Raw genomic sequence first — 21,131 nt, 5'->3', positions numbered from 1 at the left:
GGGAGCAGCTGGATTCAGCCATGTGAAATGAGTTATGTCTTATTCACTCTTACCACTAGAGGGCAGTCTATCCACCCAAATCAATAAAACTAAATGGAAACACTTTCAAAACAAACCATTACAAAGCCATTTTAATTAAACGAATACTCAAAGCAGCAAATTTAATTTGAATCCTTTTTCTAATCGAATTACTCGAGTTAATCGATTAATCGTTGCAGCACGAATTGAAATGATCATAATTTTGCCCCTAAAAATAAAATAATCATTGGTTTTACAACAGATATCACATGCATAGACACTAACACGGGTTATCACTTCTCACATTTTGTGTCCGTGCCATTTGATAAACATAATGTTCTAATCAATGAAGCGTGTACTTTGAAATAGCTATGAATTGTTCAATTTTCAAGGGATTGCAGAAGCACGAAATTAGCTGCATGCTGAAAAATATTTACAGGTATATGTTTTTTTGTACATCTAGCTTGAAACATATGTAAACAAAACCATTTGAAAAGATGTTGTTACGATTTTTTTAGTGGACGAAATCACTCACCTTCCATTCGCTGCAAAAGAATGTGAGAGATGATTGTTACAAAGTTTCAGTATAAAATTAAATTAAAAAAGAATGTCAAATCCAAGTCAATATTTAAGCAAGGGTATATGTTTGCATAGAGACGGTAGGGAGCTAACACTACCAACTTTTCAGGATACTCAACTTGTCCCCACCAAATTTTAAACAACCTTGTTTGCATTATATAATGAATTCAGTTATATAGGTAATTGTATTTTTATATGTTGTACGGATAGAATAGACCCTTCCATAATTAAGTTAATTATTTTTCATTATGTTCAGACTTACATTACTCCCCTTTCACTTGCTGAAGTGCCGGCCTATTATTTTTTTCTCCTCAAACAAACGTTTGATTGGCTAATGTCTTGACCCACCCCACAGACACACGTACACTCAACCCCTTCAAAGAGGAGGGATATTAGAAGTAATTGTCAGCCAGCAGAAGCCACTGTAAGTAATGTAAAAATCCATCAATGTTGTGGAGGTGGGGGAAACACCACTATTTTTTCTAAACAAAGTCCGACCTGTATCAGAGTTAGCATAACATTAAACTGTGTGAGCTTGCTAACCTGCAAAACGACTGCGGTCAGGTCAGTGCTTTACGGTAATGCTGAGTCTCTGAGCCTTCAGAGTGCCTTTATTTTAAAATGGGGAGCTATCAAAGAATGGGTCCTCTTCAGGGGGACACTGACATGAACATGAGCTGAGATGAAAAAAATCTGTGAAATTAAATCAAACATCAGAATTTCATGAGAGTAGTTTGATTCGAGTCTTGGGGTAGTGTAGTCTGCTTCAGATGTAGATTAGTCCTTGGATATCTGAGATTTTTTTTTTTTTCATTATTTTTTCCCAAATCACATTTATATTACAATATTTTAGTTTGAGTCTTGGGGTGCTCCAGTGTCCCCAAGAAGTGGACCTATTCTTGGATAGCTCTGTGTTGTTGTTGTTGTTTTTAGATATAGGTACTTGCATATCAAAATGTTTCTTTAGTAGTTTTTGAAAACAGTGGTTTGAATTGAATGTCGTATCACCTGAACAATTTAACATAAAGTTAGTATAAATCAATACAGATTTATTTTGCATTAATCATTTAGCCTATCAATTAATTAGGTTCATATTCGTGGGAAATGAAACCCTGACTCATGGTCAATAATCTGTTTGGTTTTATTAATGTCCCGTCCCCTGAAAAAGTGTACATACATGTTATGCTGTTGTATCGTCCCTACCAATGTTAAGACCAAACCTACGCCCATGGATTTAAGGTTAATAATTATTCGAAGATGTGTTGATTGAATGTTATTTATGAAAGAGTAAAACTTGGTGACATCCAACCCCGCTCTCCCTACTTGTGATTGCGATTTTGTAATCTATTAGATCACAAAACAGTAGTTTTGAGAACTATTCATCAACATAATGCGTACATCGCAATGAACAAAGTACATATTAGTTCGTTGTTCTCACTCCTCACCACTTGATGGCAGCATTGTTCTTCCATCTTGAAACAAAATGAAAGAAGAAGGAATTTTTTTTTTTTCCTTCCGTGGGGAAGCAGTTTCATAAATAACCCGAAGATATGGCACATTTTCGTGGTCAAATTCGGGGACCACACTGGGGTGCTAAGAGGGATAACGTATTAATAGATTTCTGGAAAAAACATGAATGTTTGTTTAATTCGTCGCTGGAGTCTTTCTACGACAGGGATATGAAGACAAAGCTGTGGTCTGAGTGCGCCGTGTTGCTCGGGAAATCTGGTATGCTATTATTAACTGGAATTACTGGTTATGTTATGATTCAGTATGTGTAGGATGCAGGTTGATTTGTAGGTATAAAGCTGCATAATTTTTTTTTTTTTTTTTTTTTTTTTTTTAAACATTATGTACATTGGGTAGGAAATGTCGTTACCCTGTTTGAACACCTGTAAAATTGTCCATAACATTACAGGGAAATTTTAAGTTTCTTTCCCCCATTTCTTCATAGGATTAATTCTGTGGTATTATTAATGTTTAACGATGCGTTATTTAATTTTTTCCCTTTAGTCAGCGATGTTGTGAGAAGATCAAGGTCTCTGCGGACTCAGTACGGGAGGGTGTTATGGCACCCAGAGAGGGTCAACACTTTTCAGCAAAGGATGCTGAGAGAGAAACTGGACTTTCTGAGACCTTACATTGTTCGCAGACGAGGCGATTCCTATCCGGTATGTAAAAACCAATGCATTTTACTCCAAAATTTCAACTTATTGTAATTTCCCAAACGACTGTGTTGCAGGAAGATAAGTCTGATGATCACGAAGACGATGAGGGAGAGATTGAAACTGAGGGGAGTAATGATCATGAGACAGGTACAAGTACATTTGGAAGCCCTTTGGATGATGATGAGGCTGGACAAGACCCAAATGAGGAATTTCCATCTGAGGCATCAACCTCAATCATTTCATCCTACTGCCCAAATACGCAGCCTCATCTTGCAGACGCCACATCCTTCAGTTTTGAACCTGACACTGACCAAGGCTTACCTGATGTTTCTGATCAATTATCAGCAGCAAATATACCAAGCCACGATGTACTTAACCAGTTTGTAAATGTCATGTTGTCAGATATGTGTCAGATTAGAGACAATATGGTGCTTATCCGACTTCGCCGAGATATCACTGACTTGGTGTGCAAAGCTGTGGAAGAGGACACACAGAGACGTATTCCACTGCCCATTGCACAGCAAGGAGAGAATATGCAACTGCCAAGCTCCTCAAAGCCTCAAATGTTCTCACAGAGGATTTTAAAGAGAAAGAACAGGGGACCTGTAAAGCACATGAGAAGGAGTTCCAGGAACCAAGCTGGTCAGACACTTGAGGAGATGAATGGGAATGTTCCTTATGCTATTATTCAGGCTTCTGATATCAAATTAGAAATGGATCCACACAGGGTTAAGGCAGAAGATGAGACACTTGGTGTCCTATGACATTTCAGCAGGTGTGCTTGGATCACTGTTATTCAACATGTTAAATAATGTGCATAATACTGACCATAACATGGAATAATATGTTTTAAGAAAATGGAAATGTTCTAAGAAAAGAGCTTGATTGGTTATGAATTGATATTAAAGCCCTAACTGCAGTTATGGATATCATTGGCATGTTTTTCTTATCAATGTTCAATTAAAAAAAACATGCCAATAATAGGCATTAAAAGCAGCTTTCAACAATTCTATCCATGATCAGAAGCCAAAGAACTTGTTTGATTTTGTAGACAATCAGTGTCCATTAAACAAAATATGTCTTTAAATACTCTGGTTTTTCATGAATTGTTTGGCATCACGTGGGTGGTAGAAATTGTTACCTCTATGGTGAGAAGGGCTTTTTTTTTTTTCATCTCAATTCACTCATCAATGCTTTCAATGGTTCTCACAGATTAGTTCCAGTATTACAAAGGTAGTATGTCCATAACTATGTTCAAGCTTTAAACTGTGCCCTATTTGAGATAGTAAATTTAACTCAGTGGTAAGCATTATTAACTATTTGCTGAGATTTATCTCAAGTTTAAAAAAGCAATTAAAATAAACTGATGTGCATTTTCTATATCTAAATTAAAATAGATTTAAATTGTTTTTCTCCCATTTTTATGAGCTGACCAGAAATACAATTTTTAAAAACCTTTTCACAAAAGGCCTTTTTCTCTTAAATATTGTTCTCAAATCGAAGTCGTCAACTTTCATGAGAGTAACATGAGTCTAGTATCTCCCAGAAGTGACCTTTATTCTGAAATGCCACATCAGATTTATTTAAGTACTTTTAACTCGATTCCTGGGCTGGTCGGTTCTATGTTATGCAAATATTGCAGACTGAAATAAATGAGGCGGATTTTTTTCCCCACTTCCGTTTTTTTTTTTTTTTTTTATCCCTAAAACAATAACTGGTAAAGATTTTGAATTTTAAATATCACTGCGCGATGAAGTATGAAACTAATGACATTTTATCTCCTGCATAATATTTTCTGTAGGCATTATACATGGTCACCATGCAGGGTCTTTGATATTTTTCGTCAGGCAACCCTCAGGCTAGTCTTGAGCGGGTCTGTGGGTCCTCTTCTAAGCAAGCACTGCTAGCATACACGTGCAATTCGGTCAACATGGCTGATCTACAGATGAAGCTTATCCGTAAGAAAATCCAGAAAAGAAATGAAAAAAACAAAGAGCGCAAGCTCCTCAAGAAGCAAGCAGAGGCCGAAGAGTCTCGTAAGTAGTAAACATCGAAGCGATATGTTACCTTTCTTGTTTGCGGCTGTTAGCGTCAATATCGTCTTTGGATTGTCACATAATTTGTAATTGCTAAAACAAGGTTCGACAAATGTTACGCGACAGAGCAAAATGGTTCACAGAAAATGGCACTTATATTTTTACAGCAACTGGTGTTGGGAAAGTTAAATTTCTACGCGAGTTAACTCTTGGAGTTCAGTTAAAAATAAACTAGTTCATACCTGAAGCATTTGAACTGTGTTAATTGTTCATAGAATGATTTAGTTCATAGTTTTTATGTTGCTGCGAGTTACGCGACTTTTCCCAAACAAACTATAGATTACAGGGGTGTCAAACTCATTTTTGTCGCGGGCTACATTGTAGACATGGACGTGTTGGGCCGTCAGTTTACCCATATACCTGTAAATGTAACCTCGCATCATATTGTTATATATACACAACAAATAGAATGGTAGCTGGTTTGGATACCAGATGCAAGTAAAAATGAACACTACTAAGGTCGCAACACTACAATTTTGAAACGCATAAAAATATTCAATACGATTTTCGATACTACATAAATAAAAACAAACAATTTGTTTTTTTTTTACCCACACAAATGCAGAAATATCCACCATTATTAACAATAGTTGTGTAAAATCATACATACCCCATAGCAATATATTTCTGTTGACTTGAGATAGTTAAAAACAAATGAGTATGTATGCTTTTGCAATAAAATATCATATTTGGATACAACGTCACAGTATAAATACTTAGAATCTCTTCGATACTTTGACAATTGTAACTGTTATGAGAGATAGAGCTGGGAATCTTTGGGCACCTAACGATTCGATTATGATTACGATTCAGAGGCTCCGATTCGATTATAAAACGATTATTGATGCACCCCCCTCCTTTTTTTTTTTTTTAAATAAATGTTTTGTACATTAGTTCCAGAATTCTTCAAAAATACTATTTCAGTATGAAGTTAAATAAAATATACAAAAATAGCAGTAAATAAAAAACTCCAGTCCCCATTCTGTATCAGCAGCCTTAAACTACATTCAATTAATTTAATGTTGTGAATCAACCCTTAAAGTTGTTAAAATTGCTCCCGTTATTCCATAATTTCCCTTTTGTCTTCTTTCGACATGTGAAAGTTTTAAAACTATTTTAAAGATAGATTCAAGTCAATATTTTACAGATTTAGGAGTATTTTAAATAAAAAGTTAATTAGGTATGCTTGGAAGGTTCGCTACAACAGCCTTGCAGGGAAGTGTACTGCTTTAAGATGGCGGCCGCTTACTAACGCCCGCATCTAGCTTTTTGTAGGTGTGCTGCTAACGCTACCTAATCTATATTGCATTTAGTCCTATATAGATGATATCTACCGTAACATTATGTGGATGTACTTTGTAGCAGCTTTTCGGCAGCAGTCAGGTATGTTGTTGTTTTTTTTTTATCTCGTGGCATGAGTTGAGCTAGAGCCGTGAGTTGAGCAGTGGCATTACCCGAGGGGCCGGGTAATGAGAAGCATGACATTTAGCTACTCTCGCTTCGTTCCTTATTGACCGCGCGGCGCGCTGAGTGTGTTGTACTTCCGCTTTACTTGGCATATTTCAATAATCGGAATTTGGACGTTTGTGAATCGTTCTCGAATCTTTCACGGCCGAATCGCGAATAATCTAAGAATCGGAAATTTTGCACACCTCTAATGAGAGAGGTTTGTTTGTAATCTCACAATGTTTTAAAGCTTGGTAATCTGTGTGTGTGTGTGTGGGGGGGGGGGTTGGCAGCCCTTTTACTCTTCGTCATATTTTAGTCATTTCAAAATGTTTTCGTAGTTTTAGTTGACGAAATCCCAGATTTCGTCTGGTTGTAGTCGGCAGTTTCTCAAAATGTTTTCGTCTGTAAAATTCAAAAGTTTTACTCCAAACCTACATCAGTAAGAAAAACACAATACATCACTTTTAATTAAATCAGTCTGGAAGCCACGAAAAAAAATGTTGTCCAAGTGTTTAACACTGGGAAGTCTGGGATTTTTGTGTGTGTGGTGGGGCTATTTTAGTCTAGCCAAAAGTTGCTAGCAATCAGTATTTCCCAGTAATTGCTCATTTACCAAACAAAACAGCTGACGTGGGCTACTTCCCTTTCACCAACTGGCTCTCCTCTAGACCTACTGACCAAAAAAGCCAAGTGGCTCTGCTTTAGACTGGCCAGTGTTTTAAGAGGACGCTGGCCATTCTGACAGCTAACATGAACGCTAACGCTAGGAGTTACATTTAGTGTCTGATAATCACTCAGCACAGACCTTTAAAGGCTTAAGCAGCACAGCATATTCTCTTGCTAAGATGGAAAACAAATTTTACTTTGTTTCCGATCAAGCAAGATGGAGCACAACTTCGCTTTTTTTCAACCTTTTCTGAGTCACGGCACGTTTTTACATCGGAAAAAATCACACCACAAACTAAAAATGTTCCAAAATGACTTTACGTACAGTACATTTAATTTTAATATTATAATTTCTCAATATTTGTACTTGCTCAGTGTGATACTTGATGGAACGTGAAACATAATGGAGTAGTTTTCGTCTCATCCCCAGTAAAAGTAAATCCGAACGAAACATAGCTTTCACTGTATTGCTTTGCCTTTGAGCCCTCTGTCGTCGCTATTCCCCCCCATTTTTCACTCATTTTAGGGCCTTTATCTGGGTCAGAAACTTGGCCAGGGCTAAGTTTGGATTTTGAAGTTGTCCTTTTTAAAAACTTATGACTGCCACCACGACTTCCGTGTGTGTCACATTTGTTCTTGGTTGCGGGCGGGCGAGCGAGCGAGGCAATTGCTCGTCTTGCGTTCAAGAACTGCTCGGAATTATAGCCATCAACCACCTTGCTGTCCGCGACAATGTGGACCCTAGCACTTCCTCTGTACATCATTTGATTAGACTTGTCAAGTGTCGGTATACACAAAAGTATCCTTTCTATTTTATCCAATACGACTGTCAATCCTCCCCCTGCGTTTTATTCCAACATATTGTCGTGGACAGTAAGGTGGCTGATGGCTAGAAATCCGAGCAGTTCTTGAACACGACATGAGCAGTAACTCTCTCGCCTGTACCTGAGGCTGAGTGTCCTTCAAAATACCGCCAAGGGGCCACCCTTATAATGTTATAAAAATTTTTTTTTTTTTTTTAAACGGAAAAATCATGCTATAAACGATACAATTGTTGATTTTGATATGTCACATTTGACTAACCTCCTGTTTTCAAACCATATTATAATATCCTAAATTTCCAGTTTAAACTTGATGTTTTGTGAACACAACAGTTGTGTGATAGTGTTTTAAAGCAGTTGCACTGTAAATACACCAAAGACATGATCATAAAGAACACACATTTTGCTAAAAGTCCATATTGTTTTTTGCAGTGAAAGCAATTGCTGTACAGGAGAAATGCTCTCAAGAAGCTTCAAAAGATGAAACTGAAGTCGTACAGGAACAACAGCAGCAGGAAGATGAGCCAGTTGCTATTAAAACAGATGCACAGGGAAGTGCCACAAAGCAAAAGAAAAAAAAGAAAAGAAAGGTGCCGCCCTCGACTGAAACACCAGGTAACACAACTCTTAAGATATAATTTACATTTTCGCCAAATATTGCACAATTACTGTTGTTACTGTAAAGGAAGTTATCAATCTTATCATACAGTAGCTGAGAAAAAGCCCAAAACTCTACACGAATTAAATGGGGATGAAGCTGGCGTTGAGGAAGAGGAGAAAGCAGTCAAACCAGAGGACGACATGGGGGAAGAGGAGGACGATAAACCTGAGCTTCCATCTGGTTTGACGGGTAATGTTCCTTTTCCATTCATCGATTTTTTTTTTTTTTGTTTGTTTGCCTGGTACACCAGACTCACCGCTGTTCCAGCTATTGAGTCTGGCCACCATTCACGCGGATACAATTTCCAGGGCGGAGCAAGCCACAGCAAACAGACAGTGGAGTGGACCAATCAGCGACGGGCAGACGTTAGTAAAATGACGAGGGGGGGGGGGCGAGGGACTTGCGCGCGGAAGTAAACATACGAAGAGAGCGGAGTTTATTCAACATGGCTCGCGCGAGACAGACTGTTGTCAATGACTCGTGTCGATGTGTTTTTGGTAATTGAAAAAACTGATTTTACCGTGGATTGGAACATATTCTCGGCTCTCCCGTGTTGTTGTCGAGACGACTTTCGACGCACAAGAGTGACGTTGCTCGTTAAGAACACGTCACGCAAATAAACGAATCTGATTTGTCGATTGATTTTGTACTTGCTCGAGAGGCCGTTAATGGGCTGGTTCCCAGACCTTTCTCTCAGTGTTTGAAAAATACAGGGAGAACAGTCTGGCAGAGCCAGGCAATTTTTTTGTAGCACTTAATCTAACTAAGGTAACAATTGAACTATATTTTATCCCAAGGTAAAGCTCGTTGAAACCAAAATGAGTAACTCAACCGAATTACCAGAGTGTTTAAAACTAGTGTTGCACCGATTCCATTTTTTGGCCCCGATACCTGGCTGTGCCGTATCGGCTGATACTGATACCACTTTGTTTGAAATTTATAAGTGAATCCAGTAGAGCTTTTTATTGCATGCCTGGTATTGGTGACCATAGTTAAATAAACCTTTGGCTCTCAAAGGCCAAAATAGTGCTAAGTTTGTGAAATTAAAACATGTATATTACTAGCCCAACAGTAAGAAAGTAAAAATATAATGAATGAATAAACTTTTTAAAACCCTGAGTTTTGGTTCTCAAAGGCCAAACAGTGCAACTTTCATGAAATTATAAGTAATAATAATTGACCACAGCACCCTGTCCTCTCTATTAGCCTCCCTTTCTGTGCACCAGCAGCAACACACACTTAGCCACTTAGCTTAGCTTATTTTGCTTACTTCTACAGCACTTTTGAATAGGCTTGCCACCCGTCCTTTGAAATGAGGAATCGTTCCGAATTGGGAATTAAAAGTTGCATTCCGTATTGAGCCAATACGGAATTTACATAAACTGATACATTTCAATGCATTTTAGGAGTTTGGGGGATGCCCCTTTTTTTCTTCGCCTGACCGGCTTGGGCCACGAGGGGGGTGTTCCTCATTTCTATTTCTGAAAGGTGGCAACCCTACTTTTGAAACGGGTCTCAAATTACTGCGGCATTTCTTTGAGTCAAAGACAATACAAGTAAAGTAGACGAAATGATCTGACCTTTCTCTTGGTAGCAGTTGCTGCTGTTGTAGCCTTAAATTCTGTGTTTGTTCACGTTTCGTCTTCAAATGTTTTATCAGGTTTGAGGTATTTAAACTGGCTGATTCAACTCCACCTCTCAAAACTTTCAGGCCGCAAATCTTGCAAGCAGTTATTGTACTCAATGGAGATTATAAATTGAAATATGTCCAGACCGCCGACATTTTTCTCTCGTAGTTTGTTTTTCCTATATTTGAAAAAGCTGCCCCGGCATTGGTTAAGAGTGGCTTTTGGCCCGCTCTCATTGGTCTGGAGCAGGCCAATAGTGATAGCTGCTTGGCATGCAAAGTGATCACGTGTTATCACACAACAGAGAGTGTAGCAAGCTTCTGGTGAAAAAAGGCTGCAGTCAAGTGTTAGAGTACTGGACCGGTAAATGGTATCGCTGCCCTATTTGTTGGTACTTGTTGATATTGATACTATCGTTTCGGGTGGGATTGGCCCCCCTTGCCGATACTGGTATCGGTATTGGTGCATCTTTATTTAAAGCGTCGTTTGATTTGAGACAAGTCTTTAAAGTGGTACCTCAACTTACGAATGTCTCTACATACCGAATTTTCAGGTTAACACACCTTAAAGGGAAAATATTACCTCTTGTTAAGAAATTTCAGGAAACAAAAGACGAAAATACAGTATGGCTGGTATTTGCAGCCCCTAGAGTTCACTTAATGTAACATACTTATAGCTGCTCTGCCATTGGCTATTGCTTAGCATTCCTGGCATCCAATTGGCTACGAGGGACCTCTACTATATGTGTATATGTGTGTCCTAGGACCATCTTCATTCGCCCCTCGTGTTCTGACGGCTTGACATGAGTTTATAAACTGATTTTTTACTCTTATTTTTGTTTTTTTACATTATGCACAACTCGGATTTTATGTTTATTGTGCAATAATCAAATTGTAACATGTATGTGTTACATGTTTTGATGCATTTCTATGCCTTATAAAAGATTTATGTCTGAATTTGGAGGGGGGCTTGAAAAGGATTAGGGCATTTAAATGGAAAAGGCGTCTCTACTTATAGAATTTTCAAGTTACAAAATTAAGTAAGTAGAGGTACCACTGTACTGACTTACTGTGTTGCCTTTAAGTGTTGCCCTTTCAATGTTTCCATCATGAAACGGGTGTCAGTCAAGGCATACATTGACTCTTGCGGTTGTCTTTGAGTTGAGAGGAGTCGCCACTGATTTCTCTGACAAGACTGACTGCAAGTACATGTTTTTGTATTGTTAAATCCAGTTGAACTATGGTTTTCAAATTCTGATGTTCTTTCTTTCAGGGGCATTTGAGGACACATCTTTTGCTTCTCTTGCTGAACTGGTGAGTGAAAATACGCTGAAAGGAGTGAAGGAGATGGGATTTGAACACATGACTGAGATCCAGCACAAAAGCATTCGTCCTTTGCTGGAAGGAAGGTCAGCATTCGTTATTTGATCATTCAACGGTTAACAATTTGATATTACATTGAGATTTGGTGTGTTTGTCTGTTTAGGTATTCTATACGCTTGCTAAATGTCAGCATTTCTTGACCTAATAATTTGAAGATTATGTGTTTCTGTGAACAGAGATGTGCTGGCTGCTGCCAAGACAGGAAGTGGTAAAACGCTGGCCTTCCTAATCCCATCCATAGAGCTCATCTACAAACTCAAGTTTATGCCTAGAAATGGTGATGACTGCTCCTATGTGTAATATTGCACATTTATATTGATTTCCATGCAGGTTTTACCTTTGAGATTGTCTTTCAATCTTAGTGAGTAGTTTTGATCTTACCTCTGTGTCTCAGGCACAGGTGTAGTGATTCTTTCACCGACACGCGAGTTGGCAATGCAGACGTATGGTGTGTTGAAAGAACTTTTGACACATCACGTGCACACCTACGGTTTGATCATGGGAGGCAGTAACCGATCAGCAGAGGCCCAAAAACTGGCCAACGGTGTCAACATCCTGGTGGCAACACCAGGTCGTTTACTGGATCATGTCCAGGTGTGCAAGGGGTCTTGCATTAATGCTTTTTTTTTCGGGCTATAAACCACTATCTTTTTTTCTTTCCTTTTTAATGCCAAAGCTTTTATAATAAAGCAACTTAATTAAGTGTATTCTTACGAGCATCAGACTTTTACTCTGTGTAGCCATGTGCCGGTTACCGGTTTCACGATTTACCGTGGTTTGAAAACGTCGCGGTTTCAAAACCACTAAAATTTTCCGTACGGTATTCGCTATTTTTCTTGAGTGAAAAATGCAGCCAGAAGCGGCTTGGCGCAGCAGCGCTCATCCCCTCCCGTTTGTTGCTGTGTGTGAAAGTGACTCTATCGGCTAGACAGCGAGCTAACCCAAAAACAAATACTCCAAACATAAGGCATAAGTACTGTTCAATTTATTGAGCTCTCAAATCGTGGTAAGTGTAATATACAAAATTAATATATTTAAAATGTTGTACAATTAGATTTTTCCATGTGAGTAGATTAGCACCATGGAAAAAGTTCGACAAAAACAAAACACATATTTTCCTTTCAAGTTCAATATACAAACTAAATAAAAGCTTACAAAGATGAATGTTAGCGTAGGCTTAGCTTGGAGAGCAACTTCGTTGAGTGTTACAGCCACAGACTGAGAAAACAAGCTTAATTCGCTTGAATGAAGGGGAAAAACAGTGTTTAGCGTCAAAGATCGCTAATTGCGAAAGATGATCTTGCCCTAAGCACAAATCCACGTTCGCTGGATCAAGGAGAGGTCTCACTCCCAATGTTTTTTTTTTTTTTTTTTTTTTTAGATGAAACCTTTCCACAACAATATTGACATTTTAACTAATACACTTTTAACTAACTTGTGAATTCTTTGTTATTTTTAACACAAAGGCATGACATCATGTAGACTAGAGTTGACACAGTGGCTGAAAATGGCGAAACTTCACTTAAGCTTTTCCACCCTAACAAAAAAAGTCACGCAGTATAAATTTTTAAATTTTTTATTCAGAAGTGTTTTTACTTTTTTATAGAAATTATTTTGTTCTTGCTGTAATCTTGAGCAACTTGAGCTGTGGCTGTGAGTATAGTCTATAAGTTAAATTTATTTTAATTTTATTTAAAATATATATTTTTTTATTGATTATTTATTTTAACAATATATTCATGTTCCAATTTGCAACTATGGTCTGAAAAAAAAAATCCTGTTCAATGGAAAAGTTTTTTATTTTTTTTAACCCATACATCTCAAAATTTTTTGGAGCTATAATTGCAATACCGTGAAACCGCGGTATTTTTACTCACGGTTATCGTACCGTCAAAATATCATACCGGCACATGCCTAACTCTGTGATGTTTTTATTATCCCTAGAACACACCTGGCTTCATGTTCAAGAACTTGCAGTGTTTGATTATTGACGAAGCTGATCGTATCTTGGAGGTTGGCTTCGAGGAGGAACTTAAACAGATCATTAAGCTTCTACCGAGTAGGTTTTATTTCTTTATTTTGTAATGTATTTGTTTGCTTGTTTTTCTTAATGTACTGACTTCTACTGTATTATATTGAATGACAGTCCCACTTGCAGGTATATTTTCTTTTTAGACATCACATATTAATTTGCTCTGTTTGATTACTCCCCTGTGTAATGAATGCATGAATTTGAACATGAATTTGAATGAAATGATTTTTTTTTTTTTTTTTTTTAAATAGGGTTTTTGCGACTACTAGCACAGGTTTAGCATGGCTTAGCAGTCTGATATTATTATTACCATGACTGCTAGTCCTCCTTTTAGGATTTTTTTTTTTCTCGCCGGCATTGGAGCTGTAATCAGTGTGTTTTAGGCTATGTCCAGACATACCAGGGCTTTTCAAAAACTAGTATTTTGCCCCATCCATCAAGAAAAAAAAAAACAAAGGTCCACACCACCTTTTAGAACACCTGGATGCTGCCTGGAAAAAAAAAAAAAATAGGAAATGGAGCAGCTCACCCTATCTCTGCTAATTTGGTGGTTTCTATGTTTTTTCTTTAGAGAAAAGACAGACCATGCTATTTTCAGCAACGCAAACTCGTAAGGTGGAGGACTTGGCACGTATTTCGCTGAAGAAAGAGCCCCTCTATGTTGGTGTGGATGACAACAAGGACAACGCCACTGTAGATGGTTTAGAGCAGGTATGTTGATGGCATTATGGTGTACTAATTTGCAAGGGCCACCTCTCTACGATGTTATCCTTTTGCCACAGGGCTATGTTGTGTGTCCATCGGAGAAGCGCTTCTTGTTGCTCTTCACCTTCCTGAAGAAGAACCGTAAGAAGAAGCTCATGGTCTTCTTCTCCTCCTGCATGTCGGTCAAATTCCACTATGAGCTCCTCAACTATATCGACCTCCCTGTAATGGCCATCCATGTACGCTATGCTGTCCTGACTTGGTGCATCAACTGTAGTCGCAGATCTTTTGTCAATTCCTATTTTTCCAATACTTAGGGCAAGCAGAAGCAAACCAAACGCACCACCACCTTCTTCCAGTTCTGCAACGCAGACTCAGGGATTCTACTCTGCACTGACGTGGCAGCGCGAGGATTAGACATTCCAGAAGTGGACTGGATTGTCCAATACGACCCTCCTGATGACCCCAAGGTCTTTTGATGAGTATTATACTTCTCTGATCCAATACTGTAATCCCTGGAGAATTAGGTCAGTCTTCATGATCAGCAGTTTGTTGGGGCGGGGCGTTGCTGGCAGAGATAGTTTAACAGTTAAACGCTATATTATAGCTCTGCTATCAGCTTAGGTTTGTTTTAGAACCTCCCTTCACCAAATACTCCCCCTTGACACCCGCCGCAAACCGGTCCTCCTAGACTAGAGGCACGGGCCTGGGTACAGCTGATGCATTATTGATGTACACAAGCAGTTTTATCAAACTGAGGATTTGCAAATCTTCACCTTGATCAGATGTTTTTAAAACAATAATTTGTGGATTATATAGTGTAATGTTTACTTTTTGCCTTTAGGAATATATCCACAGAGTGGGCAGGACAGCTCGAGGCATCAATGGCAGAGGCCATGCACTCCTGATCCTCCGACCACAGGAACTTGGATTCCTGCGCTTCCTCAAGCAAGCCAAGGTAAATATTTCCTGAGCCCAGTTGGTATTTCGGCTCAGTGCTTGTGATCCTTTTCATGAGAGAGTAGAATGTAAGATGCTGTGTTCTCTAGGTCCCCCTGAGTGAATTTGAATTTTCATGGGCTAAAATCTCAGATATCCAGTCTCAGGTAATCATGCATTCTTTTGCTTTGAGTGAGTACGTGAGCTGGTCAGATGTCAAAGGTGGTATGTTCTGATAAATTCAAATTCTTTTTCTTATTAGTTGGAGAAACTGATTGAGAAGAACTACTACCTTCACAAGTCAGCCCAAGAGGCGTACAAGTCTTACGTGAGGGCTTATGACTCTCACTCGCTCAAACAGATCTACAGTGTCAACACACTTGACCTCCTCATGGTGGCTTTGTCTTTTGGATTCAAAGTCCCACCCTACGTTGATCTCAGTATCCTTTGCTGTCATTTGACGCAGATGTTTCATGGTAGTTAAGAAAAAAAAAAGTGAACCTAAAATTTCCTACAGGTTGTCACTGTAAATGAGGAAGTATTCTCAATTGCCTTACCGGGTTAAACTAATACTTAAATCAGAAATGTATGCAAGGGTAATTTTAACACATTTATGTTGTACTACTTCTTACAGGAAAAGAATCATTAATTATTAATTATTCACACATTGCTTTCCTTAACCCAACTTTTCTCCTCAGACGTCCATGGCAGTAAAGGTGCAAAGTTGCAAAAGCGAGGCGGTGGTGGTGGTTTTGGTTACCAGAAATCCAAGAATGTGCACAAGTCCAAAATCTTTAAGCACATCAACAAAGGACGTAATGACAACAGGCAGTTCTCGCGCTAATCGAATGATTAGAATTCCTGGACTGATTGTCAGGATGTATTGATATGTTCTGCTCACATGCGTTATTTGGGCTGAAGCTATCTCGATCCTGTTTTCTTTCATTTGTATGAATTGTATAATGTGGCTATATACAGTACTTCCTTAGATATTTTTTATATATAGTGCAAAAAATCATGCTTGTGTGACCACGGACTTTGTCTCACAAAATGACCTCTGTATACTATGGGTTGAAATAATGAGTCTCCACTGATGTTGAATATTGAAAATGGCTATTTATTGTGCTTAATTACATCCATAATAGTAGAGGCACAAAAAAATCCAGCTTTCATCATAAAAATGTGGAAATTCCAGCAGGTGAGTATAGCTAATTGCACAGAGAAATCGAGAAGTTGGCGAGTACTTCACCAAAAGTTGCCAAAAAAAAATGGAACAAGAGTCATCTCAGTTGAAAAATGTACCATAGTCAACATTATACAAGTCAAAATGAAAGTAGGCTGGAATACATTTGTATAAATGTCTCTGATGACCATGATGACAAGCTCAATGCTCTATACTTCAGATGTTTAGAAACATCTGGTCATTCAAAAAATATATCAATGCCTTTTAACCCTGTATACATATTATATTGCATTTCTTTTCCATTCATTCCTGCATAAAAATGTGTTTCCCATAGTAAAAAGAGTAATTTTCCATGAATTCAACTTGACATATTTTACATTTCAATTAATACAATTTCAGCACACGAATGCCAAGTTGCTGCCATAGCCTGTCTCTGAGTACTTCTGATCACACATCAAGAACTGCCCACCACCTAACTGGCAAAAAGTGTTTTCTTTACAAATAAGACAATTGTGCTCTGATTGCGCCACAGCTTCCACTCTTCATCCAACTAGCTTACAGCGTGTGCGTTGATCGTCACAGCGATGAGGTATATTTTAGTCATTCGGGTAGGCAAACTAAAGCACAGAGAGCTGCAGTGTGAGCATGTTTTCATACCAACTGTCGTAGAGGACACATTTTTACCTAACTAAGTTTAATCAGTTGACTGCAGTCAGATGTTTTTTTTTTCCCTGCAGAAACTTCAGTGATTAAACTGCTGGAACAAAAACTTGCACTCGCTGCAGTCCTCTTGGACTCATTTGGACACCACTGTTGTAACTTTTTGTTTGTAACTGTTTGGCTACATTTAGCACCTGAATTCATCCTCGTGTAGGTCTTGCGCCACACTCACACTAAGGTCACTGGTTATCTGGAGATCAAGAGGAAAAAGAGGGTCAAAGTACTTTTTTTTTTTTTTTTGCATGAGAAAAAGCCATGTTAGATGTAGCCATGCAGTGTTACAAGGTTCACAACATGTTCACAGCTTTTAGTTAGTGTTTCACTATAATCGCAGAAGTTGGGAGCATCAAACCATTTTTTTTTAACAGTGTGAAAGATTTGACCTGAAGACCCCCAAACCTGATTGCACAAAGATAGGAAGGAAAGCAGCAGCTCAGTGCCAGACCTTAGAGGTCCACTGTGGTTGGGCGGAGTGGAGGAAAGACCTCCCAGGGTATGCCATTAACTTTTTTTCTCTAAACCTGGCAGGAAGAGGGTGCATTCAAGATGAAATATCCAGAATTAGAGTCCCGCTTAAAAGCATGTCCACATTCAGGTCAAGAGAAATTCCTTACCATTGTGACAGTCATCGGTTTCTGAGGTCTCCCAGTTCATCGATCTTTGGACGGCCTTCTTCCAGCGAGCAAATCGGAACTCGCTTTCTGTGAGAGTATTACACGTCTAGTGAGCTGTTGAATTTTTGACGTCTTCTCGCATTTGCTCTCTTACCATCAGAGTTGATCTGAGGCTCGTATTTTTCCGAGGTGATATGTGGAAGATTACTTTGCTTCAGGCTCCAGACATTCACTCCCTCTGCAGCCCCTGCTGCCATTGCTGCGCCTAGCGCCGTAGTCTCCGCCATGGAGGGTTTCACTAGACCACCACCGCAAAAAAACAAAAACTCAATGCAGTATTTAAATCATTGCTTAGATTTTGATTGGATTCAAGGGCTTCTGGTTGATTTGATACGATATGTTTATGTCTAACAGTTACAGTTCACCTAAAGCAAAGATTTTTGATAGGGGTGGGAACCTCTTGTTATCTCACTATACGATTTGCAACAAAAAGCTCACGATGACTATGATCTCACGATATAACACCGTGATTATCGATACATTCGTCAGCAAATCTTGATACAAAATGACTAATAAACAGAAAAACAAGCTATCTTCATCCAGTCCATTTGAACTGGTAGGGTGGCAGCAAATGAACCCCTCCCACTTCAAATGAGCCCCTCCGACTTCTATGGCCGTCAGTGTCAGCCAATGCCAGGCAACGAGGTCATTTTGGCCCATTTCTAACCTGTTGATTTTCAATCACTTCCTGTTGAGTTTGGGACATTGTATGAGTCAGTTTATTTTGGGTTACAGAACAGTGACTCAATAATCCCCCCAAATGAATAGGAAGTGACCTGTAAATGCCCTAAAATGAACAAAGTGACCTGTAAATGCCCCGAAAATAGGAAAGCGTGACTGTGAATGCTCTGGTTTCGAAAGAACATTCATTCGCCCTTCCTGGTCATAATGGATGGGGCGCCGAGTGCCATCAATGGCAACCATTGAGTTACAGTCATGGACGAAGTTATTGGCACCTTGGAAGTTTTCCAGAAAATACAGCAGATCTCACAGAAATGAATGAAATTACAAATGTTTTCAGTATGGAAGTGTTTATTTCTTGGATGTGGATGTGCACTGGGGAAAAAAAAAAAAAAAAGCTTAGGAAAAATGTACACAATTTTTAGACAAAGACTGGACAAAAAATTTTTGGCACCCTCACCTAAATATTTGGCCATCCTTTGGAAGAAATAAAGCAATTGCCTTCTATAAGCATCAGTAAGTTTCGAATTTTGGACCACTATTCTTTTGCGGACTGTTCCAGGTTTTTTAGATGTGAAGGGTGCCTTTTTGCAACACAAATTTTGAGATCTCTCCATTGTATTCAATGGGATGTAGATCCAGACTAATTGATGGCCACCTCAGAATTCTCCACCGCTTTGTCTCCAACCATTTCCAGGTGCTATTTAAGGTATGGTCATTGTCCTGTTGGAAAACCCATGACCTCTGACGCAGACCCAGTTTTCAGACACTACACCCTACATTGCGGCCCAGAACATTTTGATAGTCTCCAGATTTCATGACTCCTTACCACACTGTCAACGCATCCAGTGCTAGAAAAAAAGAATGAGGCCTACAAAGAATAGAAAAGTGTCTATAGTCAAACACGGTGGAGGTCCAATGATGTTTTGGGGTTCTTTAGCTGGCCAAAATATTTTGATATTCTCCAGATTTCATGACTCCTTATCACACTGTCAAGGCAACCAGTGCCAGAAAAAAGAATGTGGCCTACAAAGAATAGAACACAGTGCCTATAGTCAAACATGTTCTAGGTCCAGTTATGTTTTGGGGTTATTTTGCTGCATCTGGCACTGGGTGCCTTGACAGTGTGGCAAGTAGTCATGAAATCTGGAGACACAAAATGTTTTGGGCCGCAATTTGGGATGTAGTGTGTACGTAGGATGTACTGAAAACTGTGTCAGAGGTCGTGGGTGTTCCAACAGGACAATGACCCAAAACATACCTCAAATAGCACCAAGATTGTTTGTAGTCAAAGCGCTGGAGAATTCTGAGGTGGCCATCAATGAGTCCGGATCTAAATCCCGTTGAACACCAATGGAGAGATCTCAAAATTGTTTTTGCAAGAAGGCACCCTTCAAATCTGAGAGACCTGGAACCGTTCGCAAAAGAAGAGTGGTCCAAAAGATGGTTATAGGAAGCAATTGCTTTCTGGTAGGGATGGACAATCAAATACTGAGTTAAGGGTGCCAACAATTCTGTCCAGCCCATTTATTGCATTCTGTGTAAAATTGTGTACATTTTGGCTTTTCAGCTTTTTTGTGTTTTTCCAATGCAAATCCAAAAAATAAACACATTCATACTGAAAACATTTGGAATGGTGTTAATGTCTGGGAGAAACTGTGTACTTTCTGGAAAAATTCCAGGAGTGCCAATAATTTCATCCATGACTGTATTTGAGACACTATTATGGTAGATTTTGGTAGAAACTTATTGATTCTTTGTTTTGTTTAAACATTGGCAGCTTTTTAAAATTATATCTGGATTTTTGGTATGAGTGTATGGAAAACCTTCTTGGTATGCAAAAGTATCAAGATATATCACCATTTTGATATTTTGTCACACCCCTAATTTTTGACTATTTTGTTGCCCAAACACAAAAACTTGTTTTCAACAAAAGAGAATAAGAAACCCTATTGATGTATCGTTAAATAACTAATTTAATGACTATGCTGATGTTACCAAATCGACTACAATTTGATTCAATAGAAATAGGGCCTTCCACAACGTGTCATTCCAAATCAAAATATGAAGATTGCAATTTTATTTTTTTACATTAACCAAGTAAATAGGGGGAACATTTTGTGTTGGATGTATAAATTTTCATTAGCAATGAGTCTGTCTCCTCAAACACCGCTTTAATGCCCTGAAGTTGTGTGTGTTGTTTTTCTGTCGCATAACATACTGTGCATGCATAGTATATGTCGGAAAACACAGACAAGACTGAAAAAGCAGTTTCTGCTCTTGCAACCCGTCTTTAAAATTAACTGCTAGATTTTAAGCCAGAGGAACGGTTGTGTTTGATAGAACAATATGTCTATATGCTGCCATAGCAGATTCCTGGTGCATTAAGCCCTCAAACTTTTTTTAATTTCTCCGTCTTACCCCGGAAACCCCCGTTTACAGACGTCGCGCAACCGCTTTTGTTTCAACCCAGCCATAAAAAGAAGGTAATTATATGTATTATTCTAAATGTCATTTTTATCGTAAAATCATTAATTGATGTCTAATATTTCGTTTTAAAAAAAAAGACCTTAAAAAGTTATTCACTCGCATATTTTAAACTTTGGAACAAATTATATCACAACGAAAAAAAAATGGCGTCTGTATAAAAGTCACGGATATCTGCCTCATAACTATCGATTAATTGTATTTTTTTGTTAGCCACATTTCCCCCAATATGTTAGATGATA

At 38.6% G+C, this 21,131-nt stretch overlaps 3 protein-coding genes across 6 annotated transcripts in view; 2 read left to right on the top strand and 1 right to left on the bottom strand.

Annotated features, from left to right (window-relative positions):
• The first annotated feature begins 2,072 nt into the window (after window positions 1–2,072).
• Window positions 2,073–3,827, top strand: LOC130927311 (uncharacterized). The gene is made up of 3 exons (XM_057853027.1): window positions 2,073–2,325; window positions 2,611–2,768; window positions 2,840–3,827. The coding sequence occupies exons 1-3, from the start codon at window positions 2,148–2,150 to the stop codon at window positions 3,527–3,529; spliced, it is 1,026 nt and encodes a 341-aa protein (XP_057709010.1). The 5' UTR covers window positions 2,073–2,147; the 3' UTR covers window positions 3,530–3,827.
• Window positions 3,828–4,633: 806 nt separating this feature from the next.
• On the top strand, window positions 4,634–16,636 carry ddx18 (DEAD (Asp-Glu-Ala-Asp) box polypeptide 18). The gene is made up of 14 exons (XM_057852979.1): window positions 4,634–4,801; window positions 8,230–8,412; window positions 8,507–8,647; window positions 11,359–11,494; window positions 11,645–11,745; window positions 11,863–12,062; window positions 13,413–13,527; window positions 14,072–14,211; window positions 14,283–14,444; window positions 14,523–14,675; window positions 15,050–15,163; window positions 15,255–15,311; window positions 15,407–15,584; window positions 15,843–16,636. Exons 1-14 carry the CDS (start codon window positions 4,696–4,698, stop codon window positions 15,986–15,988), a joined length of 1,932 nt encoding a protein of 643 aa, XP_057708962.1. The 5' UTR covers window positions 4,634–4,695; the 3' UTR covers window positions 15,989–16,636.
• Window positions 15,854–21,131, bottom strand: part of LOC130927275 (glycerol kinase-like) — a 23,073-nt gene continuing 17,795 nt past the window's right edge. The window contains exons 17-20 of one of the 4 annotated variants that reach the window (XR_009066381.1): window positions 17,816–17,959; window positions 17,662–17,748; window positions 17,493–17,568; window positions 15,856–17,237 (exon numbers count right to left, since the gene is read on the bottom strand). Coding sequence is in view for 3 of the 4 variants with exons in the window: in XM_057852980.1 (XP_057708963.1) it covers window positions 17,639–17,748; window positions 17,816–17,959 (254 nt within the window). In the remaining variant the exon portion in view is untranslated. Of the gene's footprint in view, window positions 17,749–17,815; window positions 17,960–21,131 lie in introns of all 4 variants that reach the window. The other 3 variants (XM_057852981.1, XM_057852982.1, XM_057852980.1) reach the window with 3 other exon arrangements.

The sequence above is a fragment of the Corythoichthys intestinalis genome, chromosome 12, assembly GCF_030265065.1.
Source record: "Corythoichthys intestinalis isolate RoL2023-P3 chromosome 12, ASM3026506v1, whole genome shotgun sequence".
Lineage (NCBI taxonomy): Eukaryota > Metazoa > Chordata > Actinopteri > Syngnathiformes > Syngnathidae > Corythoichthys > Corythoichthys intestinalis.
Note: the sequence above shows the minus strand (reverse complement) of the source record. Positions and strands in the feature narration are given on the sequence as shown.